Below are 21,176 nucleotides of genomic sequence, written 5' to 3' on the forward strand. Positions count from 1 at the left end.
AGCCGCAATATTCACTATCAATTCAATGCTAACTTCACTAAATTGATCCAAAAAATTCTTGAATTTGTATATACAAAACTATATTAAAAATCTCAACTTCAAAATAATGTTAATTAGTTATATTGGTCCTACGTTTTCATAAGGTAACGTAATATTCTCACATTTCCATAATTTAAATATTATGTTTTTGTTTTCTCACAAAAAGCACACATCTTAAAAATTTGTGGAAACTCATAATTTTTAAAGTTAACAATGTCCTTTTTTTTCTTCTAGTAATGAAGTTCTAGTAATGAAGTCGTGTTGGATATTAAATTCGGAATTTAAACACTTCGGATATATAAGTTAGGGGTAGCTTGTATTAAACTTAGGCTTTAAACAATTTGGATTTATAAGTAATTAAGGGGTAGCTATATTTTTCGGGTGTATTTAACACTGCCACATAAAAAAATTATCAAAATATTTATACTACTAGACTAAATTTGAAAGGTAGCACGGGTTATTTTTAGCTCGCAAGTAGATCCGCCGATGCATATTGATCATTTACATACGAATGAAAATTATGTTAAGTAAAATGACAGATATTATTCAAATATTGTACATGATACAATTTAGACGCATAATGTAAATCCAAACTAAAATTTAAAAGGAAAAACTCATTTTTTATATATCGATATAAATGTTTACTTATAAAGGACAAAAATTTATGAATTTTGATATTTTCTGTTTTTTTTCAATAAAAAGTAAACCATAAAAATAGTTATTTTTATAACCGATGCATCCACATATATTGTATTTTGATATAATTTTCTATCAAAAATTTTCTGGGTAATAAGGTATACTTTTTATAAAATATCTGCGTAATTAACTATTCAACCAATTTATATATTGTGAACATGAGGGTTGCAGGGTGTCTCTCTTTAAGTTATTATCATGCGTATCAAACAAACGGATTAGCTGTTCGTGGCTATTATGTATTATAATTATGAGTTGTAAGAAATACAACCCAACCCCTACCCCCACCCCCACCCCACCCTCTCCAAATCTGCTTTAATTCATCTTATCGTTGGAACACAATCATTAGAAACTCTGGAGTTGGAAACCTCCTCTTCACTGCCAACTTGACACTTCCAAAAAAGGTTAGAAACCTTAGTTATTCTTCTTGTTCTTCACCATTTCTGCAATAGGTCAAAACTTTATATATCCATATGATTGATGTGCTTTTCTCTCCCATGGTTTTCTCAAATTGGGTATTTCACGTAAATCTCGAATAAGCCGTCTTTATCTACTTCTTTGTGGTGTATGTGTGTGTGTACGTGTGTTATCTTGTGAATTTCGCGTTGTTTTCAACCATATGCTTCAAGAAATGGATCTGTACAAGGTGCATGACCACGAGTTCATCTCCTGATGCAATCATAGAATTATTTTGTAGTTGAAAAAATATAAATCGCCATTAAAGAGTAAAGACAATGGTTGTCGATCAAGATTCTTTATTGTCGTGATAATTATTGCAGTGAAGGTGGCATGAATAAAAACAAACAAAAAAGAATCTGGACTTGAATTCTTTCTTAACCTTTTGTGTTACATTGGAGCCATGCAATCTCTAAATCTATTTATATATGTCCTACAAATGCAGCTCTCAGCAAATTGATTATCAAATATAGAATTCGAATTCGCTCCAGGTTTTTGTCGATTTGAAGATTGGAAAGGAGAAAGATGGATAAGTTTGTTCAGCCAGATGATAAAGAATGTATGAAGATGGCCATGTTAAAGCATGAAGAAACCTTCAAAGAACAGGTATATACACGTGTTAAAAATTAACTTTCTTTATAGATTCTGTGAACAAAAAAGATTATCGGAAATGGGTGTTGATTAATTTTTCTTTGAATGAAGGTATATGAACTTCATAGATTGTATCAAACTCAGAAGATGCTGATGAAGAACGTGCAAAGAACAAGACATAATCATCAAGAAAACATATCATTCAATTATCAACAACAGAAGAACAAGTTTGATTTGGAACATCCTGCGACAACAGCTAAAGAGTACAATCGTGTATCAGAAACATTAAATGATCAAGAACTTGAGGAAGACGAGTGTGAGATCGAGCTGACGTTGGCCCCCACAAGTTTTAATCGAAGGAGGAACATGACAAATAAGCCCGAATCATCAGATTCCGTGCCCAGTTTTTCATCGTCTTCAACAGGGTCGAGTCATACAAAGAGAATAGAAAGAATCTCAAGAGAGAATTCAGGCTTTATGAATAGCAACAGAAGAAACAGCAACAGTTCTTCAGATAGACCACTCAAACAGTCTCCATGGATGTATCAAGTTCTAAGCTTAAACATGACTTGATATAAAAGAATGAATTCAAGAAAAAGTTTGGTATATTTCAAGATTATTTTTTAGGGTTTTTACTTTCTACTTGTGAACTGATTGACTCTTTGTGTGAAACTCTAGTTTTCTTTCTCTCTTTTTCATCTCATGAGTTGCTTTTAGCTTTTTAGAAGGTACATCTTCTTTTTCTCATGCTACAATGACTTGTACTAGAGCATTAAATCTTGTATATGGATCGATTTGGCTTTTTGCAATGATGGTTGTCTCTTAATTCTGTTGTGTGAAAATCCCATTGGTATCTTTAAAGAATAGTGGTTTTATTTTGGGTAGTGTGGTGATAAAGGCATAAAGCCCCATAGCATGCGTTATAAAAAACAGACAATTTTGTCAAAGTGTTTACGTTTCGCTTGTATTATTGGTGATCGCAGTATGGATGATGTATATGGTCATGGTAGGGTGAGGTGGGACCCTACTCACAAAACCATATCTGACGATAGAACACAAGTACACAAGATATGTCAGCACTATGGATAAGTGGAATCAATGAGTTGTGAAATTTTGTAGTATACCGAAAATGCTAGATTTATATAAAACAACTTTACACATGAACCTTGTAAATTAAGGATATCTAAAATATCAATATTATGATCTTAAAAGAAAAAGTAGGGGTGTTACGTTGTTACTTCTCGATTTTGTTTTTAAGCTTTATTATATTTAGAAGCAAATAATTTTATTTTGATTTGCATCTGATCTTGATATTTTTATGTACACCTAATGATGAACGTTCAGATCCATATATAGGGGCAAAGTTTTAAACCACTCATGTTTAATGTTTCGGAAAACATCATCTTCCATGTGATTATTGGGAGAAAATAGTAATATAAGGTTCCAAGTCAATTATTATTGTTGCTATATTTAAAACCATGGAAACATAATGGAGTTTCTTATTAGATTGCTTTTTAAGTACCTAAAATCAAAAGGCAAGGGGGGAAGAATCATATCCAATGAATAATAAATAATAATAATATGGCATCTTTTAAGTACACATTGATTGATTGAGTTTCAAAACAAGAGTATTTAAAATATCTTACATAATAAAATAATATTTAAATATTCCAATAACACGATTGGTTCACCCCACACAACAAACGCATATCAGAAGGTCCAAATTTTGATATTACTTCTTTTAACGTTGAATATTAAATAAAATAAAAAACTTTCAATTTCTAAATCGACACAAGCGTATAGAAAAAATAACCATCACTACAACAAATACAATTAATATTACATAAGAAATTGTTGTTAAATGTGTTGAAATTAAATCAATAATAGATTTATAATTTCACTAAATACAAATCTAACTTGCATTATTTACAACATAAAAGTATATTTAATATGGTAATCTTGCACAGCTAATACCTAATATTCTTAAATTTCGACAACCAAGTTGTTCATTTTTATTATTTATTATCTCCTCTCCAACATTAGGGAGAGTTGCCCTCATATTTTGTCTGCCACTACATTACCACTAGATTCCCTTTCCATATAATATTACGTTTATTACTTTATTATATACCAGCTAAATTTAAGAAAATACTCCTTATAGTTTGATGAATATCACAATTTAAAGTTAAGTTTTTAGGTTGTATATAATTTTTATTGTAATTAGGTGCAACACCCGCATACTTAGGGCTGGCAATTCTCGACACGACACGCGACACGACCCGCGACACGACACGAAATAAATGGGTTTGGGTTAAGTTTTTCAACCCGCCAACCCGCTAACCCGTCAACCCGCCAACCCATTTATTAAACGGGTCATATATGGGTTTCTCAAAAAATAAACGGGTTGACCCGCCAACCCGTTTATATTCTTAATAAAAAAAAAATTATATTTTTAAATGTATGTATGTATCAAGTATTAATATTTAATAAGTATTATATAATATATATCATTTATTCATAGACCATTTGATTGTTTTGACATTATTACTCGTGGTGGATGGTCTAAGGTCATAAGTTGTAACCTATAAGGATAAGTCTGTAACATGTTTCTATGAATGTTTTTAATTTTCATTTGGATGTTTAAGACTTAAATATCTAAAATTTGGACCCACAAACCCAAATCTGACCCACGAACCCACCAACTTGTGAACCCGTATAAATAAATGGGTTGGTGGGTCATATATGGGTTTATGTTCCAAACCCGCCAACCCGTGACCCGCCAACCCGTGACCTGTATATTTAAATGGGTCGTGTTTGGGTTGACATATTTTGACCCGCCAACCCGCTAATCCGCGACACGTCAACCCGAACACGACACGATTGCCAGGCCTACGCATACTAAATATCTTTAATAAAAATAATATTTCATATATGAATTAGATGCCTATGCGTGATATTGAAATAATTTAAGTTTTAATTGTAGGAGATTTGAAATTGAAAGAAAAGAAACAGCCGTAAAGTATATATTATGAAATTTAATAGAATGATTTACCTTTTATATATATATATATATATATATATATATATATATATATATATATATATATATATATATATATATATATATATATATATATATATAGAGAGAGAGAGAGAGAGAGAGAGAGAGAGAGAGAGAGAGGTGAGTTCAATTGAGAAAATAAAAAAAGTTGAGATTGGGGGAATCATTCTCAGTCATTCATTTAATCTAAGCATAAAAGGGACGGTGACAAACTTGTAAATATGTTAATAACCTTCAATCTCAAATATGTAACTATAGAGAATTCGATAACAGTTCGTTCATCATCAAAATTTCTCCTCCAACCTTCAACAATCATCCAGAATCCTTCAACTAAACCATTATCAATGTCATCCAGTGTTAATCAATCATCGATATTCGTGTGGCTGAGAGGTTCGCCGTTTAAGACAGATTCTCAACCCAAATTCATCAATTTCATCGATTTCTTTGTTGAATACTCCGGATGTTCGTAGCTTGCAAGTATTTGTTAAAGTTCATAACGGATTTGGAATTGGAATTTCCCAGATTCGCAAACGAAATCAGTTGGAATCGGAATTTCTTCGCTATTCATGAAATTGGAATCGGAGTTCTGGACTCGCAGTCACAGTCGACATTGAAGGACTCAGAATCGGTACTCACAGGTTCCCAATTGGATTTTTTGAAATCAAAATCAAAATGAGAAATCGATTAGACATAGGATGTCGCATCTGAAGTCGAAATCGGAAGTATATGATGATTTGGAATTGATAACTTGATGTTTTTAACATTTATAAAATAGTTAACTTGTATGCACTCCAACTGTTTGATGAAATGCATAAACTAAATTATCATGTTATATTCACATATGAATATGTTTTTCTCACCTGAATCAATATATGATTATTAAAAACACAAAACAAATATGCAAGTCTGTATGTTATTCATAAGTGAATAACATATAAAAATTATATATATTTGTCAAAATACCTTCTAATATTCATAAGTGAATATACCTTGTAATATTCATATTCATAAATAAATATATCATCTAATATTCACAAGTGAATATACTATGTAATATTCACATGTGATATATATACCATGTAATACTATGTAATATTCAAATATAAAATATCATTTAATATTCATAAGTGAATATACCATCTAATATTCACAAGTGAATATACTATGTTAATATTCACAAGTGAATACATCGTCCAATATTTAAATATAAATATACTATGTTTATTATATGCTATATTCATATATGAATGATACTTAAATTGTAAAAAAAAACTTATACTTTTTATTCATAAGTGAATAACGAATGTACTGTAATAAAACATGATGAATTTTTATTCACTTATGAATAACGATAGCTGAAAATATAAAAAAAATAATTTTTTTATTTTATCTTAAAACTATATCAATATGGACGTCTATTTGTAGAGAATAAAAAATCATGAATTTTGGTATATTTAAAATCATTTTATGATAAAAATAGCTTTTAAAAATTAAAAAAAAACAAAAAAACTATGTTTTTGTATATATTAGGGTAATGATTAACATAGTTTAAGGAAATATGTTTTGTTGAAAAACACATATCTAGTCATTTCCCATTTCCGCTTGTACGACGGAGACTTTGCGGCAAAAATAAATGAGTGACTGAGAATGATTCCCCCATTCTCAACCTTTTTTTTTTCTCAATTGAACTATATATATATATATATATATATATATATATATATATATATATATATATATATATATATATATATATATATATATATATATATATAGTAAAAATGTTGATTTGAAATTAAAGAAAATGAAAAACACAAAAAATAACAAGTAGAGAAAAAGTAATTATATAAAAACTCATAGAAAATAAAATGTGTCAAATACAATGAAAATATAACATTTGACTAAAAAAAAATTATTTTATCCAAAACCCTAACTGCGTACACGTAGTTTTCAGCTATGGATTTGGAGTTCACAAGTTCTCATGTTTTTTTTAGTTCTCACAATTACTCAGCCATATATATATATATATATATATATATATATATATATATATATATATATATATATATATATATATATATATATATATATATATATATATTAGTGTTGTAAAAAAACCAACTAGGCCTTTATTAATCTCTGATTACTCTCTACGCGCCACTCGACCAATTAGAACACGCCTAATAATTAATCCTCGTCTATATATAATGAGTGAAGTTGTTGAATCTGATGAATTTTGAACATTTTGAAGAAGTATTATCATAATGAAAACTATTAATTTAAGGAATGATTAGTTTTGTATTAATCATATTAACCTGTTTTTGTGTGCAATTAGTGGTATTTGCCAAGTTTTGTATGATATTAGTCATTTTTTAAAAAAAATTTAGAATGTATAATTTAGGGCTGCAAATAGTCTTTGACTAATCCGTAGATGCTAGGTGAATGAGTTAGTACCGTCAAGCAACTTTTACAAACTTGATATATATATATATATATATATATATATATATATATATATATATATATATATATATATATATATGTGTGTGTGTGTGTGTGTGTGTGTGTGTGTGTGTTGCGACGTCGTTCCGCAGGTGAGACTCCGCGCTTGTTAGGAAATCTTCGAGTAGAACCTGCAGTCACAATCAAACACTATGTCCGATGTTCTCCCAGAGGTGATCGTCGGAGGACGCTCTGACGATCTAGTCAGCTATCTGGGAGAATGAATTTAGTGAATATGTGAGAGGGAGTAAAAATACATCATACTTATTTAGGTGCTACCAGTGTCCCTTATATAGTTAGGGTTTTAGGTAGTTGGGAACCATAATAACGATATTTGACATACCAAGCTACTATTGGTCCATCTGTCTCCATTTGACTCTTCTTCTGTCCTGATTGGAGCAGAGGGAATAAACGGTAGTGGCTCGTTTACAGCCATACTGATGTCTTCCTTTGTGTGACAAATCGTAGCCCTGCGTGGGGAGCAAGAGACTTCTCCCCAGATGACGATGGATTGCTGTCGAGGATAGTTGATCCTTCTGATTGTCTTGCTAAGGTCTCACCTCGATGCTTCTTTTTGCTGACTCGTAGGCTTAGCTGGGCAGTGTCGTTTAGTTGTTCCTTCTTTCATACGCTCGAACTAGTAACCGCCTCGCTAGACGAGATACTGTCATGTTTAGTCATGACACGATGGACCATTATAGTGTATGTCATTAAGCCCCCTAGTCTAGTAGGGATGGCGTAGCCTTGCAAGTCATCATCTTCTAGACTCATAGGTACACGTGTCACTTATTTATCTGTCGGTCAGTTATTACTTTTGTAGAGTGGCCTGCTTTTTCTAGGCTTTTGATTTGTCACGATCTTTATCCTTAAATACTCGCTTTTTCTCTCTTTTCGTCCATAAATACTCTTTTTTCCTTGTTCTACATTTTTTCAATGAAAATGGCTCCCCCTATCAACATGATTTCTTCTCACGACGTTGTTCCAACTTCTGAATATACTGAGGTTCTCTAGGAGAAGTATGGCTTACAACCGGAGGATGGAGTACTAATACCCTTGGATAGAGCCTCATTTCTGGAATCCCCACCGGGAAAGGTCGGTATCTTTGTCAGAACCTTTGACGTCCACTATCGGTTTCCGACTACTAACTTTCTTGACGAAGTGCTTCGTAAAAATGGTGTCAACATTTACAGACTTACCTTAAATTTTGTAAACAAAGTTGTCGCCTTCGAGATGCTATGTCGGTATCAGGGTTTTCTTCTAAGCGTCTTGGTGATCAAGAATGTCTTTCATTTTTCTACTGACAATGTTAAATTTACCTTCTATTCCCAGAAGAATGCTCATGTCCTCATTCCTGGCGAGAAAAGTAACCTGAAAAATTGGCAAAAACACTGGTTTTGGGTGGACGGTTCTCGAGTCGGCAGACCCTATTTTTTAACTGAAACAACTTCCGATAGTTTTCCCATGCTACTTAGCCAGGATCAAGAAATTGTTTGTCTTCTGGAGAGATTCATTGTTGCTCATGAGGAGTTTCCTTATTATATTTTAGTTTGAGCAGGAATGAACACCAAATGGCGACGCCTTCAAGAGATGTCTGCGTTTTTTGTCGTTAATGCAGATAAGCTTTTTCATTTCTTGCTTTTTGACTTTCCTATTTTTGTGCTCATTCTTTTCCCTCCTTTTCAAAAAAAAAAAACGAGAGGTGATCTTTATCTTGCACGGGAAAAGCAAGTATTTTCTTTCTTTAACATGCTTGTGCAGAAATTCAAAGGAGACTTGCAGTTCTGACCGATCACTTTGCATGACAGCCTCCCCCCTCCTAGCCGGAAATTGGCTCGAGGACCCACTACTTCCACTATTTTGGTGCCTTGGCACTCGAATCATGCTGGTGAAACGCCTTCGTCTGGAAATGTGTATGGAGTACCCCTCCATGTACTCCCTCCTCTTGTCTAGTTTGAGGGATTGGAGCGTATGGAAGATAAAAAGGAGGGGATTTTGGTGGGCATGACATCCCATGTGACGAGAAAGAGAGGACTTTTGAGTATCGCTGCTCTTTCTGACGCGACGAAAGGGAAAGTCGTTGCTGACCGTGGCCGTCAACACAAGCTTGCCACCAATTTCATTGCCACTTTGCGGCCCTCTAGTGAACAGGTGATAAGTGTCCCTGATGATGAAAGAAACCAGTCCGAAGGGGTATAAGAGGCATCTAAACAACACATTATGAACAAGGATTCCATCAGAGCTATCCTGACAGAGCCATCATTGATCCATCGAGGCAAGTACCCTGCTGATTCGTAGACATCTGATTATGATTATATTAACGCTAGCTTCCAAATCAAGAATATTTCTTCCACCAAGGCAAGTCTCCTTACTGCCAAGGCTCGACACATTTGACATCTTAAGAGAGTGGTTATCAAGCTTCATGTAAATTAGAGGGGTGTAACACCCCGACTCCGAGGTATAAGTTTTAAATCCTTACATACATTTTTATGGACCTACTAAACGAGTTGGTTGCCCCAAATCGTCGTGTAGAGGCGGGTTAGCCCGCGTGGATTATGGACTTACTCAACGAGTCAGAGGACCCTGACTCGACGAATAGGAGCTGGAAAATGAAACCCTAATTTCCAAGGTTCTACACCCAATTTAAAGGGTCATTAGCCTTCACCAGCCTCCCTTACCGTCCACCTTGACCTCAGAAAACCCTAATCGCGATTTTACTCCATTTTGTGTGTTAAGAAGCTTGAAAGGTGTATTTGTGGAGAGGAATTAAAGTCTATGGAGCTTGGAACAAGGAGAAGCTTTTGGCTCCGACTTCTACTTCATCTTGGCATCATCTAGAAGGTAACAAGTTGTTACCTTGACTTCTCTCTAGCAAGATCTCTCCATGCTTAAGTTTAGGGCCATTTCTAGGTTGTTATGGAGTTATTTCGGGTATTGGCCATGATTTGAAGTTGTAACTTCCTATCTGGACTCCTGTAGGTCCCAAATTCATAAAGTTATCAACTTTATCTTGTATTGATCTCTCACCATGCCCTAAACCTCATTCTAGACTTGGCTTTGGGTGTTCTAAGCCTTTAAGACCTTGCATGCATGTAAAGTTTGCAACTTTACGTGGAATCTGTGCCTTAGGAAGCTAGATCTACAATTTGGAGCTTTAGGGTAGCTTAAAGACGTCTGAACGGGAAATGAACTGAAGGGAATCGACGAGTTGCATGGTCAACTAGACGTGTCCGATGAAGATTGGTCGTTATTGGTTTCTGCATGAACTCGACGAGTCAGTAACACGACTCGACAAGTCAGTTAGGTTTTTCCTGACTTATGGACACGTATGGACTCGACAAGTTGTCTGGAAACTCGACGAGTCAACTAGGGTTTTCAAGATTTCTCGAGGACTGGAAGGACTCGACGAGTCAGTGAACTGCACTTGATGAGTTAGGTCAACATGGACTGTTGACATTGACCGTTGACTTTGACTTTGACCAAGGGTTGACCGGTTTGACTTATGGGTGTATTTTAGTAAATTAGGAATTTATGGAAGTGGTCCTATGATGAATATAGGTGGTAGAGTTCGTGGCTGTGATTCGAGAGTTTGATCTTAACACTACAATTCAACATTATGAGGTGAGTTCTCCTCACTATATCAATAGGGTGTAAGGCACCAACGCTGGCCCTTTTCGGATTTGTATCCGGGTTTATTGCACGATAGGCTTTATGATTTGTATCCTGGTTATAGGATGGTTGCTATGTTAGTGATCTGTTAGATCGGTATCCTGGTTATAGGATTAACTCGTTATCGAAGTTCACATTCAACATCAGCAAGCGGTCCACATATCTCTGCATCTTTTGCAAGTGGGCCGTGATGGAATCTCCATCCTTCATCTTGGTTGTGATCATGGAGGCAATGATCTCATACCTCTCCTGTCGATCACTTTGATGTTACCTTTCCATCAAATCTTGGTGCATTTTGAAGGGCCAGAAGACCTCATAGGACTTTTGAAGCTCGGCAGTCATGGTAGCAATCGTTATACACGACACCTTTGTCACGTCCCTTTCATGAACCCTGTATTCCTCGATTTGTTCATGAGTAGCACTTTGTTCATCAATCTCCTTCAGCTCTTTATCTAGAACATATTATTTGTTCTCATAGTGAAGGGCCATACGGATGTTTCTTATCCAATCGTTAAAGTTTGACCCATCGAAGATAGTTCTCCTAACCAAATTCATGAGGGAGAATGAGCTAGAAGGGTTTGAACCTGAAGCATTGTTTGGGATAGCATCTGAAAAAAGAAGAAGAACAAAGAATAGATTAGATGAGAATCCTTAATATAACACTCAAATGAAATATTAAGGCTAGGACCCAACACAATATTTTACAATTTCGAAGAGGGATGCTGTAATCCAATTACAAAATATTTGAAGGTAGGTAAATGATGATTTACCAATTTCCACCATGAAAAACGAAATTGATTATTAAGTTTTAATTGGATTGAAATTCCTATATACTTTGAGATTCATTGGACTTTTCAATGGCATGTTTATATCTCGATTGCGCCCTTCAAGTTTGTGACTGGGATGCCGAGGATCACAAACAAGGTATGAATAACCATGCAAATGTGCTTGGTACTCTTAATGTTACAAATCACCTAATCAATGTGCCGGTTAACCACACACACTCCATTGATCTATGATTAACATTAGGCTACCCTTTTCCACTTTTTCCAGTCCCAAATTAGTGTGCCGCTTAAGCACACACGCTCCACTAGCACCAATTTCACGGAATAGCACCAATTTCACATTTTTCTTAAAGTAACTAAGATTGGGAGTTTAATAAAAGTTTAGTTACTTTATAATTGTCATTATACTTTTAACGAGAATTAATGTCCTATCCAACCCGTTTGGCTAACGACCCTCCACCAGTCAAGGAAGCGGTGGGTGAGAGTGGACACCCATTAAACCACCATTTTATAGGCAGTAACCTTATACCCCCTTATAAACCGGTTTCGTGAATGAGGCCTACTAACGGTAAGACTGACTTATCTTATATATATATATATATATATATATATATATATATATATATATATATATATATATATATATATAGAGAGAGAGAGAGAGAGAGAGAGCGCTAGATTCAAATGTGGATTGACATTTATTGTGTGGACGTGTGGATAATGCTATTGTGTGAGAATTACAAAGAAAATATGTTGTTTGATAATATGAATACGTTCAATCTTATATAATTATTTTAATTATTAAGCACTTTCACTAATTAAATCGTCTATAAGGTTATTATACATTTTTTTTTAATTATTTTCATTCTGTCAGAACGTTATCATGATGTTTATTGAGTCGTATTCTGTAAGAATTAAAATAAATAAAAAACGATTAATGAGAAAAAAAATGAACTAGAATTGGTGAGAATCTATTAAAATAACAATAGTTCTGTGAGATTGAACGTATTCACATTACTAAACAACATATTCTCTTAGTAATTGTAATAAAATAACATTATCCATACGTCCACACAATAGTTGTCCATCCACATTATAACCTAGCCCTATATATACATATATAATTATTAAACTTTTAATATTATAATAATATAAGAGTTGAATTTTAAACTTTTAAAATTCTAAGGTTTGGAATTAAATGTTTCAATAGTGAAACTTTAAAAATTATAAAACTTGAGGGCAAGTTTTGTAACTTTCAAAACTTTTGGTTTCCATAACTTATGAAAACTTATGAGTTTTAATGTTCATGAATGAGACTTTTCACATAACTTGAGGACAAGTTACAAAAACTCATTTCAAGAACAACTTAGATCAATTTTAATTTATCACATTATCATATAATATACCATTGATCTAATCTAACTCATATAGCAAGACAATTCATATCAAATAATATAAATAATATCTTTATTATCTTAAAATTTGACAATTGTCCTTTAATTGGATGAGGATCATCATTACCAAATCAGAAAATATAATTTTTATGATTACAAAATAGTTTGTGCTAATGATCCTAAACCATTTCTGGCCAAAACTCGAAATTCTGCAACCAGAGCAATCTACTCGATGAGTGCATGATCATGACTCTTCGAGTTGCCCTTTTACTGAGTGGACTCGTCGAGCCAGCCTGTGGACTCAGTGAGTTCATCAGTTAGAGGCCAGAAAATCGATTTTTTCAACATTGAAAAATAGCAACCATCAAATATAACAGAAAATAATCCTATGCTCTGATACTACTATAGGGTTTTAAGCACTATAACACTCCTATGGTGCACAAGCAACCCTAGATGCTTTGGATCTATGTTTTCTTTAATTATATATGCATTTTCAATTTTCCAAAGCATACATCCTAACTAGCATACAATGGAGGATATAGAATACAAAACTCATAGTTAGATAGATTACTCTTGATGTAGTTGTAGTTCTTGGACTTTGAAAGATTTAACACCTCAAATGTTATATCTCTAATGTGTCACAAACACCAAATGGAAGAGGAGACTTGAGAGAATAAGCTAGTTAGCAAAAAATCAATATCAAGCTCTTTGAATGATGTGTGCAACCGATTTTGGCTCTAGGGGATTCCTTTTATAGTGTAACAAATGCTAGGGTTACATCTTTGCAAACCCTAATGCACCATGACCTTTCATATTACTTAGGCTCCATGAGTTAAACCTCCATGGACTATCACATTGGTTTAGCCCATCCTAATTAACCATGGATCATTGGCCCACACTATAAGAATCATTGATTTACTTAATCAGTCCCCGAATATTTTAGTAGTCTCTTTTGATCACTAAATTAATTCCAAATTAATTATTGATCAATACTAATTAAATAATATGATTTCTTAATTAATATATTATACTTATAATATATTAATAAATCACAAATAACCTTATTCTCAAAAGTCCATCTTATCAAATTGCACTAGTGAAGACAACTGAAAAGGACCATGCTACAATCGGGTCAAGTACATCCTAGTTATAGCTATGGGCTTAGACACCAAATCCAACACAAACATCACCACAAAAAAAAATTAACAATTGGTTTCAATCTTGTTCGTGAAGCTACTGAGTTTTTAGACGGTTGACGAAATTTAACAACTAGTTTCAATCTAGGGGGAATGGATAAAATAAAAAATAAAGGTTGAAACACTAAACATGTTGAAAGTGTAGAAACTGTGTAGGTGGAAAGGATAAAATAAAAGCTGAAAAATAGTGTAGTTGGGAAGCGAAATGGCTAAACAATAGGAGGAATGAGTGGCCGAGGGGACTGTTTAGTTTGAGAAAAACGGACAAATTGTAATTGAAGTCTTGGTGGCTATGTCGTTTTCAAAGTACAAAATGAGTCAACCCAAAGTCTTTACTTTACATATGATTTTGGTATCAGGTATTTCTAGTTTATCTAAAGAATTGAAAAAACTTACAAATAAAAAAACATGTCATTTTCGAGTTTGAATTTTCAACCCTAACAATATTCGTTTAATTTTTTTGTTGCGTCATGTTAACCTGTTTAATTAAACGAGTCGAAGTACTTATATTAACCCGTTTGTTTCATGTTGATTCGTATCAGATTAACATGTGGTGTCAATTTTTCTGACGAATGATATGGTTACGAGAAAGAGTTTTCCAAAGAAGAGGAAAGGCGTTTTGGAGAAAAAAAGAGAGATAAAGAGAGAGAATGTATGTTTGGTAACGATTAGGCTGGAGAGAGTGGTGCATGACATGTCACGATGCCACATCAGTGTTTTGATAGCCACGTCACCGCCAGGCCATTTTCGCCATACGACAGAAATGACATGTCATTTTCAGGGGTGAGTCAAATTGATAAATATTAAAAAATATATATGAAAAAAGAGAAATAAACTAATCCTCACACACTCTCTCCTCCCTCTCCCGTCTCTCTCTCTCTCTCTCTCTCTCTCTCTCTCTCTCCTTGACACTAAAATGTCGTTTGATGCTATGTAACTCGCCACTCGGCATATGACCGTCGGAAGACAGTGTATGCCATCAACGCCATGCAAATGTCTAGATAAATGGTACTTAGTCTCATGGGATGATTGCTTAATTGTGTGTGTTCACTACAAGAAGACTGGGCAACAGCGGCGACGCCTGTCGTCGCTAAACGATCGGGAAGTCGCCGCTAATACCTTTAGCGGTGACACGTCGCTGCAAATGCGTCGCCGGTAATGCTTCGTCGCTAAACACCTGTAGTCGCCACTAAAGGTTGAAAGTCGTCGCTAATGATATGACGCTCCTAATACTGCTCATCGCCGCTAATACGTATGCGTCGCCGCTAATACGTATGCGTCGCCACAAAAGATGTCGCCGCTAAAACAATTTTGGTTTTTTTTTTTTAAATTATTTTATTTATTTATTTAACATTAAATTTATAAAAAAAACAATATAGCATTTATAAAATCTGATAACTTTTTATAGAAATATTAATCCATACACAACCAATCCAAAATATTAATCCATACACAACCAATCCAAAATATTAATCCATACCACAATCTAAAGTATTCTTCCAAATTACAAAACATTTCATAAAATCCTAAAGTAACTACTCGTCCTCATCATTTCCTTCATTATTTGGTGGCGGCAATGAGCGATCACTCTTCCGATGCTGCAGAACATGTCGGATTCTTTAGTATTGTTTGCAGCATTTCCAACTACAAAGAAAACAAAATATATTACCAACATATGATAATAACATTATAATTATACCATTCTACAAAATATCAATATATAAAACCATAACTAACATATCATTATACCATTCTACTTTCCATTATAGTATTCTACTTTCCAAAAATTACAAAACTACAAAATATCAATATTATCAAACCATAACCACCATATCATTATACCATTCTACTTTCCATTATAGCATTGTACTTTCCAAAAATTACCAAACTACAAAATATCAACATATCAAACCATAATCAACATATCATTACAACATTCTACTTTCCATTATAGCATTTACTTTCCAAAAATTACGAAACTACAAAATATCAACATATCAAACCACAATCAACATATCATTATAGCATTCTACTTTCCATTATAGCATTTACTTTCCAAAAATTACCAAACTACAAAATATCAACATATCAAATCATAACCAACATATCATTATAGCATTCTACTTTCCATTATAGCATTGTATTTTTATTATATCATTATACTTTTCAACTTAAACTAACAATTACCTGTGATTATGGTTGTTCTTGTGTCACTGGTTGTTCCTGATCGTACATAGACACAATGGTTGGGGGTTTATGCCCAATGCCTTTGATATGTCTGCGTCAAACACCCAATATTCTTTCAAAACAGGTTTTTAGATCAGTGGGTGTTAGACCGCTTGCTTCAAAGTAGCTTGGGTTCGTTGGTTGATCTCCTGGAGTAAAGCATTCTATATTTTCAAAAAATAATAAAAATCATAAAAATTAGATTACTAAGTACCCTTGACGATATAAACACTTATATGAAAATACAAATTAACCACTTACGTATTATTGCTCAACTAGACGACTATAAAATACCCTTTGTCGATTGGAATTAGCCTTACGAAAAACTTCAATTCGATTGATATCCTATTTAACATTAAAAATTAGATTACTTATACTTTAAATAAATATATAAATATATCATAACTTAATTCTTTGAAACATGCATTGCTGTATGAGCTCGACCCCCTCTGTTTACAACTACTTGTTTTGCACGACATTCTGTGTTTGACGCCGAACGCCTTAAAAATTCTGGCGTTTGAAAATGTTCGACTGCCTTCCCCCAATTTTCATGTGACATACCATTGGGGGGGGGGGGGGGGTTGTTTAATGTGGATGTGATATCTGTAGGCCCCCCGATTTCCTTAAAATAAGAACGAGCTTTACTTTTTCGGCCTCTGTAAACTTTGCAGGAATCGAATCAATGCTCCGCAACAATTGAGCACGCTCCTGATCCATGTTAACCTTATCCAAATCAAATTTATTCTACAAAATACAAAAAATTTAGTTAATTAAATAACAATCACAACTACTTAAAATTGTATAGAAGTTACTTTTAGATGTACAACTGTTGCGTTCCTTTAGGCGGGGGAAACCCTTTCCTAACCAGATACGTTCAAAGGGACGTTGTTCCACAAATACCTCCCAATTTCATGTGTAAACCAATTACCATGCTTCCCGACAAGGGAATATGTGATCTCCCTATTGAATGTGGGGAATTTCCGAATTGAGCTAAGGGTCGTCGGTTTTGGGGAAGGTGTGACGGTATTGTGGCGGCAGGAGGGGCTAGCATCGACTTAAATCTTCGTCCTCCACTCAATCCACTCAATCGACTTGTGAATGATGAAAATGAGAAGCAACAACCAAGATACGAGCGAGAGAAGGAAAGAAACAGCAGGAGAAAAAGTGGCGGAAAAGGGAACTGGAAAGAGGTTATCTGAACGGGTATTAGCGGCGACAGGCAATAGCGGCGACTCAAGAGTATTAGCGGCGACGCAAGTGTATTAGCGGCGACTCCTTGGAGGGAAAAGTCAATGTCTTTTATACAACCATTAGATTGAAAACAAATCGGACGGATGAGAGTAATTTGACGTGGATCGCCGTTTTCAAGCATTACCGGCGACACATTTAGCGGCGACATGGGGCAATAGCAGCGACATGTAACGCTAAAGGTGTCGCCGGTAATACCAATATTTCTTATAGTGGTTATTTAGTTTTTAAGTAGTTGGTGGATTGGTATTAAAATAAAAAATTAATTTGAATTTGTTAAACGTTGTGAAAATAAATGAGACGATTATTGGGTTGTTAGATAGGCATGCGCCACTTCTAGTTTGTCTTCATGTTTTGCTTTTTATCACAACTTTATATACTTGTAATATACTATATTATTTTTGTATAAAAAGCTTTCAATTATCTCAAACTTGGCCCCCACTAACTCCTCTAAATATCATCTTCAGATTTCAGTTTCATGTTGTTATCTAAAGTAGATTTAAATTTCATATCAACTTTAAATCATTTTCAAAATAAAGAACACGTTACAAAGAATTTGCAAGAAAATAATCTCTATTTAGCACCATCAAGATGGTTCAGTGTTGAATATTTGGGAATTAATTATCCAATAAAATTTGTATAATGTTCTAATTTTAAAGATTTCAATTTTTGTGTTGTGATTGTTCGGAAAGAACATATAATTCTTCACTGTGTGATCTTCATGAACTTTGTAAACAATCCCCCATGTTTCTTTTTGAATAAAACCATCTCGTATCTCTTCAAGATTAAATGGTTGTTCACAAGGTTTAACACTTGTGTTTTTCTTTAAGCTCCTGCCACTTCAACATCTATCTTGCATAATGCAATATCATCTTATCTTAAGATGTGAATTTAGATTCTTACTGCTTCAAAAGGCTGAATAACATAAACCAATCATAAGGATTCATCATCGGAAGATCAAAAAATGAGAACTCATATATTTCATTATTCAGTCCTTTTAGCATGGTGAAATTATAGTTAGTATACCCATCAGTCTTTTCTTTTTTGTACTTCTTGACTGCAACAATCTTCTTCAAGCTCCAGACTTCATGCTGTGGCTTTGAATGTGTAACATAAAACTTGAATATTGTTTTATTCACCGCACTATTTGTCAATGGAATTCCGACAATGTTTTGAAAGCTTCTAAACAGAAATTCTATCGCAGTCATTGGAAGATATAACTGACAATCACTCTTGTTATCAATTACAAAAGATGATCTTGGATCAAACCAATAGTTCTCAACATTCTTAATTGCCTCATCTTGAATCCTTTCAACACTCCATTCAAGCCATAAAGCTTTTTTTTTTTTTTTTTTCTCTTCTCTGCTTCTTGTTTATTAATCTCCATCTAAAGTCGTTTCATTCTTTCTATATCTTCGAATTTCTTTATTTGAGCTTATTTCTCATCCTCTTTATCGTTTGGATCAACCTCATGTTGCGAAACAATTCTTACAGAACTTGTTCCCTCAGTATTAGTAACTTCAGGAATTTCAGGAGTAATATCTTTCAAACGCATTTTCAAAGATCTATCAGCCATTGAAATCTTTGGAGTATCAGACTTCTTCATAATGGGCGGAATAACATAAGGATTATTGGTATTGACTTGAGGAACATTTTCTTGAGAAACACCATCTCCCCTTTGTTGCAAAGTAGCCCCACTACTCATAACACCTGTAGAAGCATGCAGTTGCAAAAGAACGGGTATTAGCTTTGCATCAAGCATTTGAGTCATGTAATCCACATGAGGTGCATCTTTCCGTTCCATAATAGAACAAATCTTTGATTAATTTCAAAATTTCTTCCTTTTACAGGCAACAATTCCTCATCATTTTTCTCAAAATCTATCTTCAGCTATCTTAACTACAACTTGAGATATTTGATTTTGTTCTCCTTCTCAGCTATAATATCTGTCATTTTTACCTCAGAACTGTAATTCTTAACAAAAGTATTGATAGTTCATGTATTTCCTGATGATGATCAGTGTTCTCAGAGACAGCTGAAACTTTAAGACTTTGAACTTCAGAGAGAACAATATCCACCTTGGACAATGCTTCATTTTCCTTAGAAAAAGTTGCATCAACTTTCACAGGTGTTTCAGAAACCAACTTCTCCTGAGCATCGAACAACCTATTGCTCTTTGAAAGAATAGTCTTCACTGATGGAGTAATTCAGAAATAATTGTTTAAAGTTGGCTTATGTCACGTTTTTTTGTTTTGAATAAATCAAAGCCATGTAGGCTGTTAAGTCCGGGTCTTATGCCACTAAGGGTAGTTGCAGTCTTTTAGCATTTTTGTGAGTTTAAATAGCTTAGCAGTATGTACGTTGAGGTCATCACCTCCCCTTTCAATTCAGTGAATAAAAGCTTTAAGCTTTAAGTATTGTGCTCTGTTTTTGCTCTGCTACTGTTTCATTGCCATAATCTTGATTCAGGCTTGTGAAAAGCCAACATTTGGTATTAGAGCAAACCTGGTACATGCCCAAGTATCAACCCCGAAAAGAAGGAATGACGGGCAGCAGCAGCAATGGGAATGGTGACAAAGACGGGCAAATCACTCTGCACTACCCGATGTTGAGAAGAAGCAATTACAGTGCATGGGCAATTAAGATGAGGGTCTTCATGTTGGCTCAAGGTGTTTGGGATGCTGTAGAACCTAGAACACCCAACACCCTTGTTGAACCAAATAAGGATAATATGGCCTTGGCTCCCATCACTCCCTGAGGTTTTACACATGACATTGGTGGAGAAGAAGACTGCTAAAGAAGTCTGGGAAGCTCTCAAAGTTATGTTTGTAGGGGCAGATAGAGTCAAGGTTGCCAGAATTCAAACACTCAAGGCTGAACTCGAAGCAATGAGCATGAAAGAGACGGAGAGTGTTGATGACTTCACCGGAAAAGTCAGCAACACAGTCAGCACATTACGAACCTTGGGAGACAAGGTAGAAGAATCTCAAGTGGTAAAGAAGTTGCTCAGGGCAGTGTCGTCCAAATTCCTTCAGATTGCCTCAACACTCGAGCAATTTGGAGATTTGGACTCAATGACCGTTGAAGAAGTGATCGGAAGACTCAAGGCATATGAAGAACGTATGAAGAGTTCAGGTGAAAGTGATGATCGGAAACTTCTGTTGACTCACAAGGAATGGTCCGATAGAAACAAAAAGAAATCAGAAGGTGACTTAAAGCAAAGATCAAATCGAGGTGGACTTGGTGGTTCATGTGGCGCTCGTGGCAGAGGTAGAGGAAGAAACGGAGGAGGCCGTGGTGGTCGTGGTGGCAGAGGCGG

At 34.5% G+C, this 21,176-nt stretch overlaps 1 protein-coding gene across 2 annotated transcripts; it reads left to right on the forward strand.

Moving 5' to 3' along the window:
• The first annotated feature begins 982 nt into the window (after positions 1-982).
• LOC145097518 (uncharacterized) lies at positions 983-2,605 on the forward strand. Of its 2 annotated transcripts, none has more exons than XM_079035093.1 (3): positions 983-1,136; positions 1,634-1,794; positions 1,891-2,605. In XM_079035093.1, the coding sequence occupies exons 2-3, from the start codon at positions 1,714-1,716 to the stop codon at positions 2,350-2,352; spliced, it is 543 nt and encodes a 180-aa protein (XP_078891219.1). In that variant the 5' UTR covers positions 983-1,136; positions 1,634-1,713; the 3' UTR covers positions 2,353-2,605. The 2 variants fall into 2 exon arrangements, with proteins under 2 accessions (XP_078891219.1, XP_078891220.1); XM_079035094.1 differs by lacking the exon at positions 983-1,136 and adding an exon at positions 1,171-1,378.
• The last annotated feature ends 18,571 nt before the right edge of the window (positions 2,606-21,176 follow it).

This window comes from Lactuca serriola, chromosome 4 (genome assembly GCF_051521515.1).
Source record: "Lactuca serriola cultivar US96UC23 chromosome 4, Lser_US96UC23_V15, whole genome shotgun sequence".
NCBI lineage: Eukaryota > Viridiplantae > Streptophyta > Magnoliopsida > Asterales > Asteraceae > Lactuca > Lactuca serriola.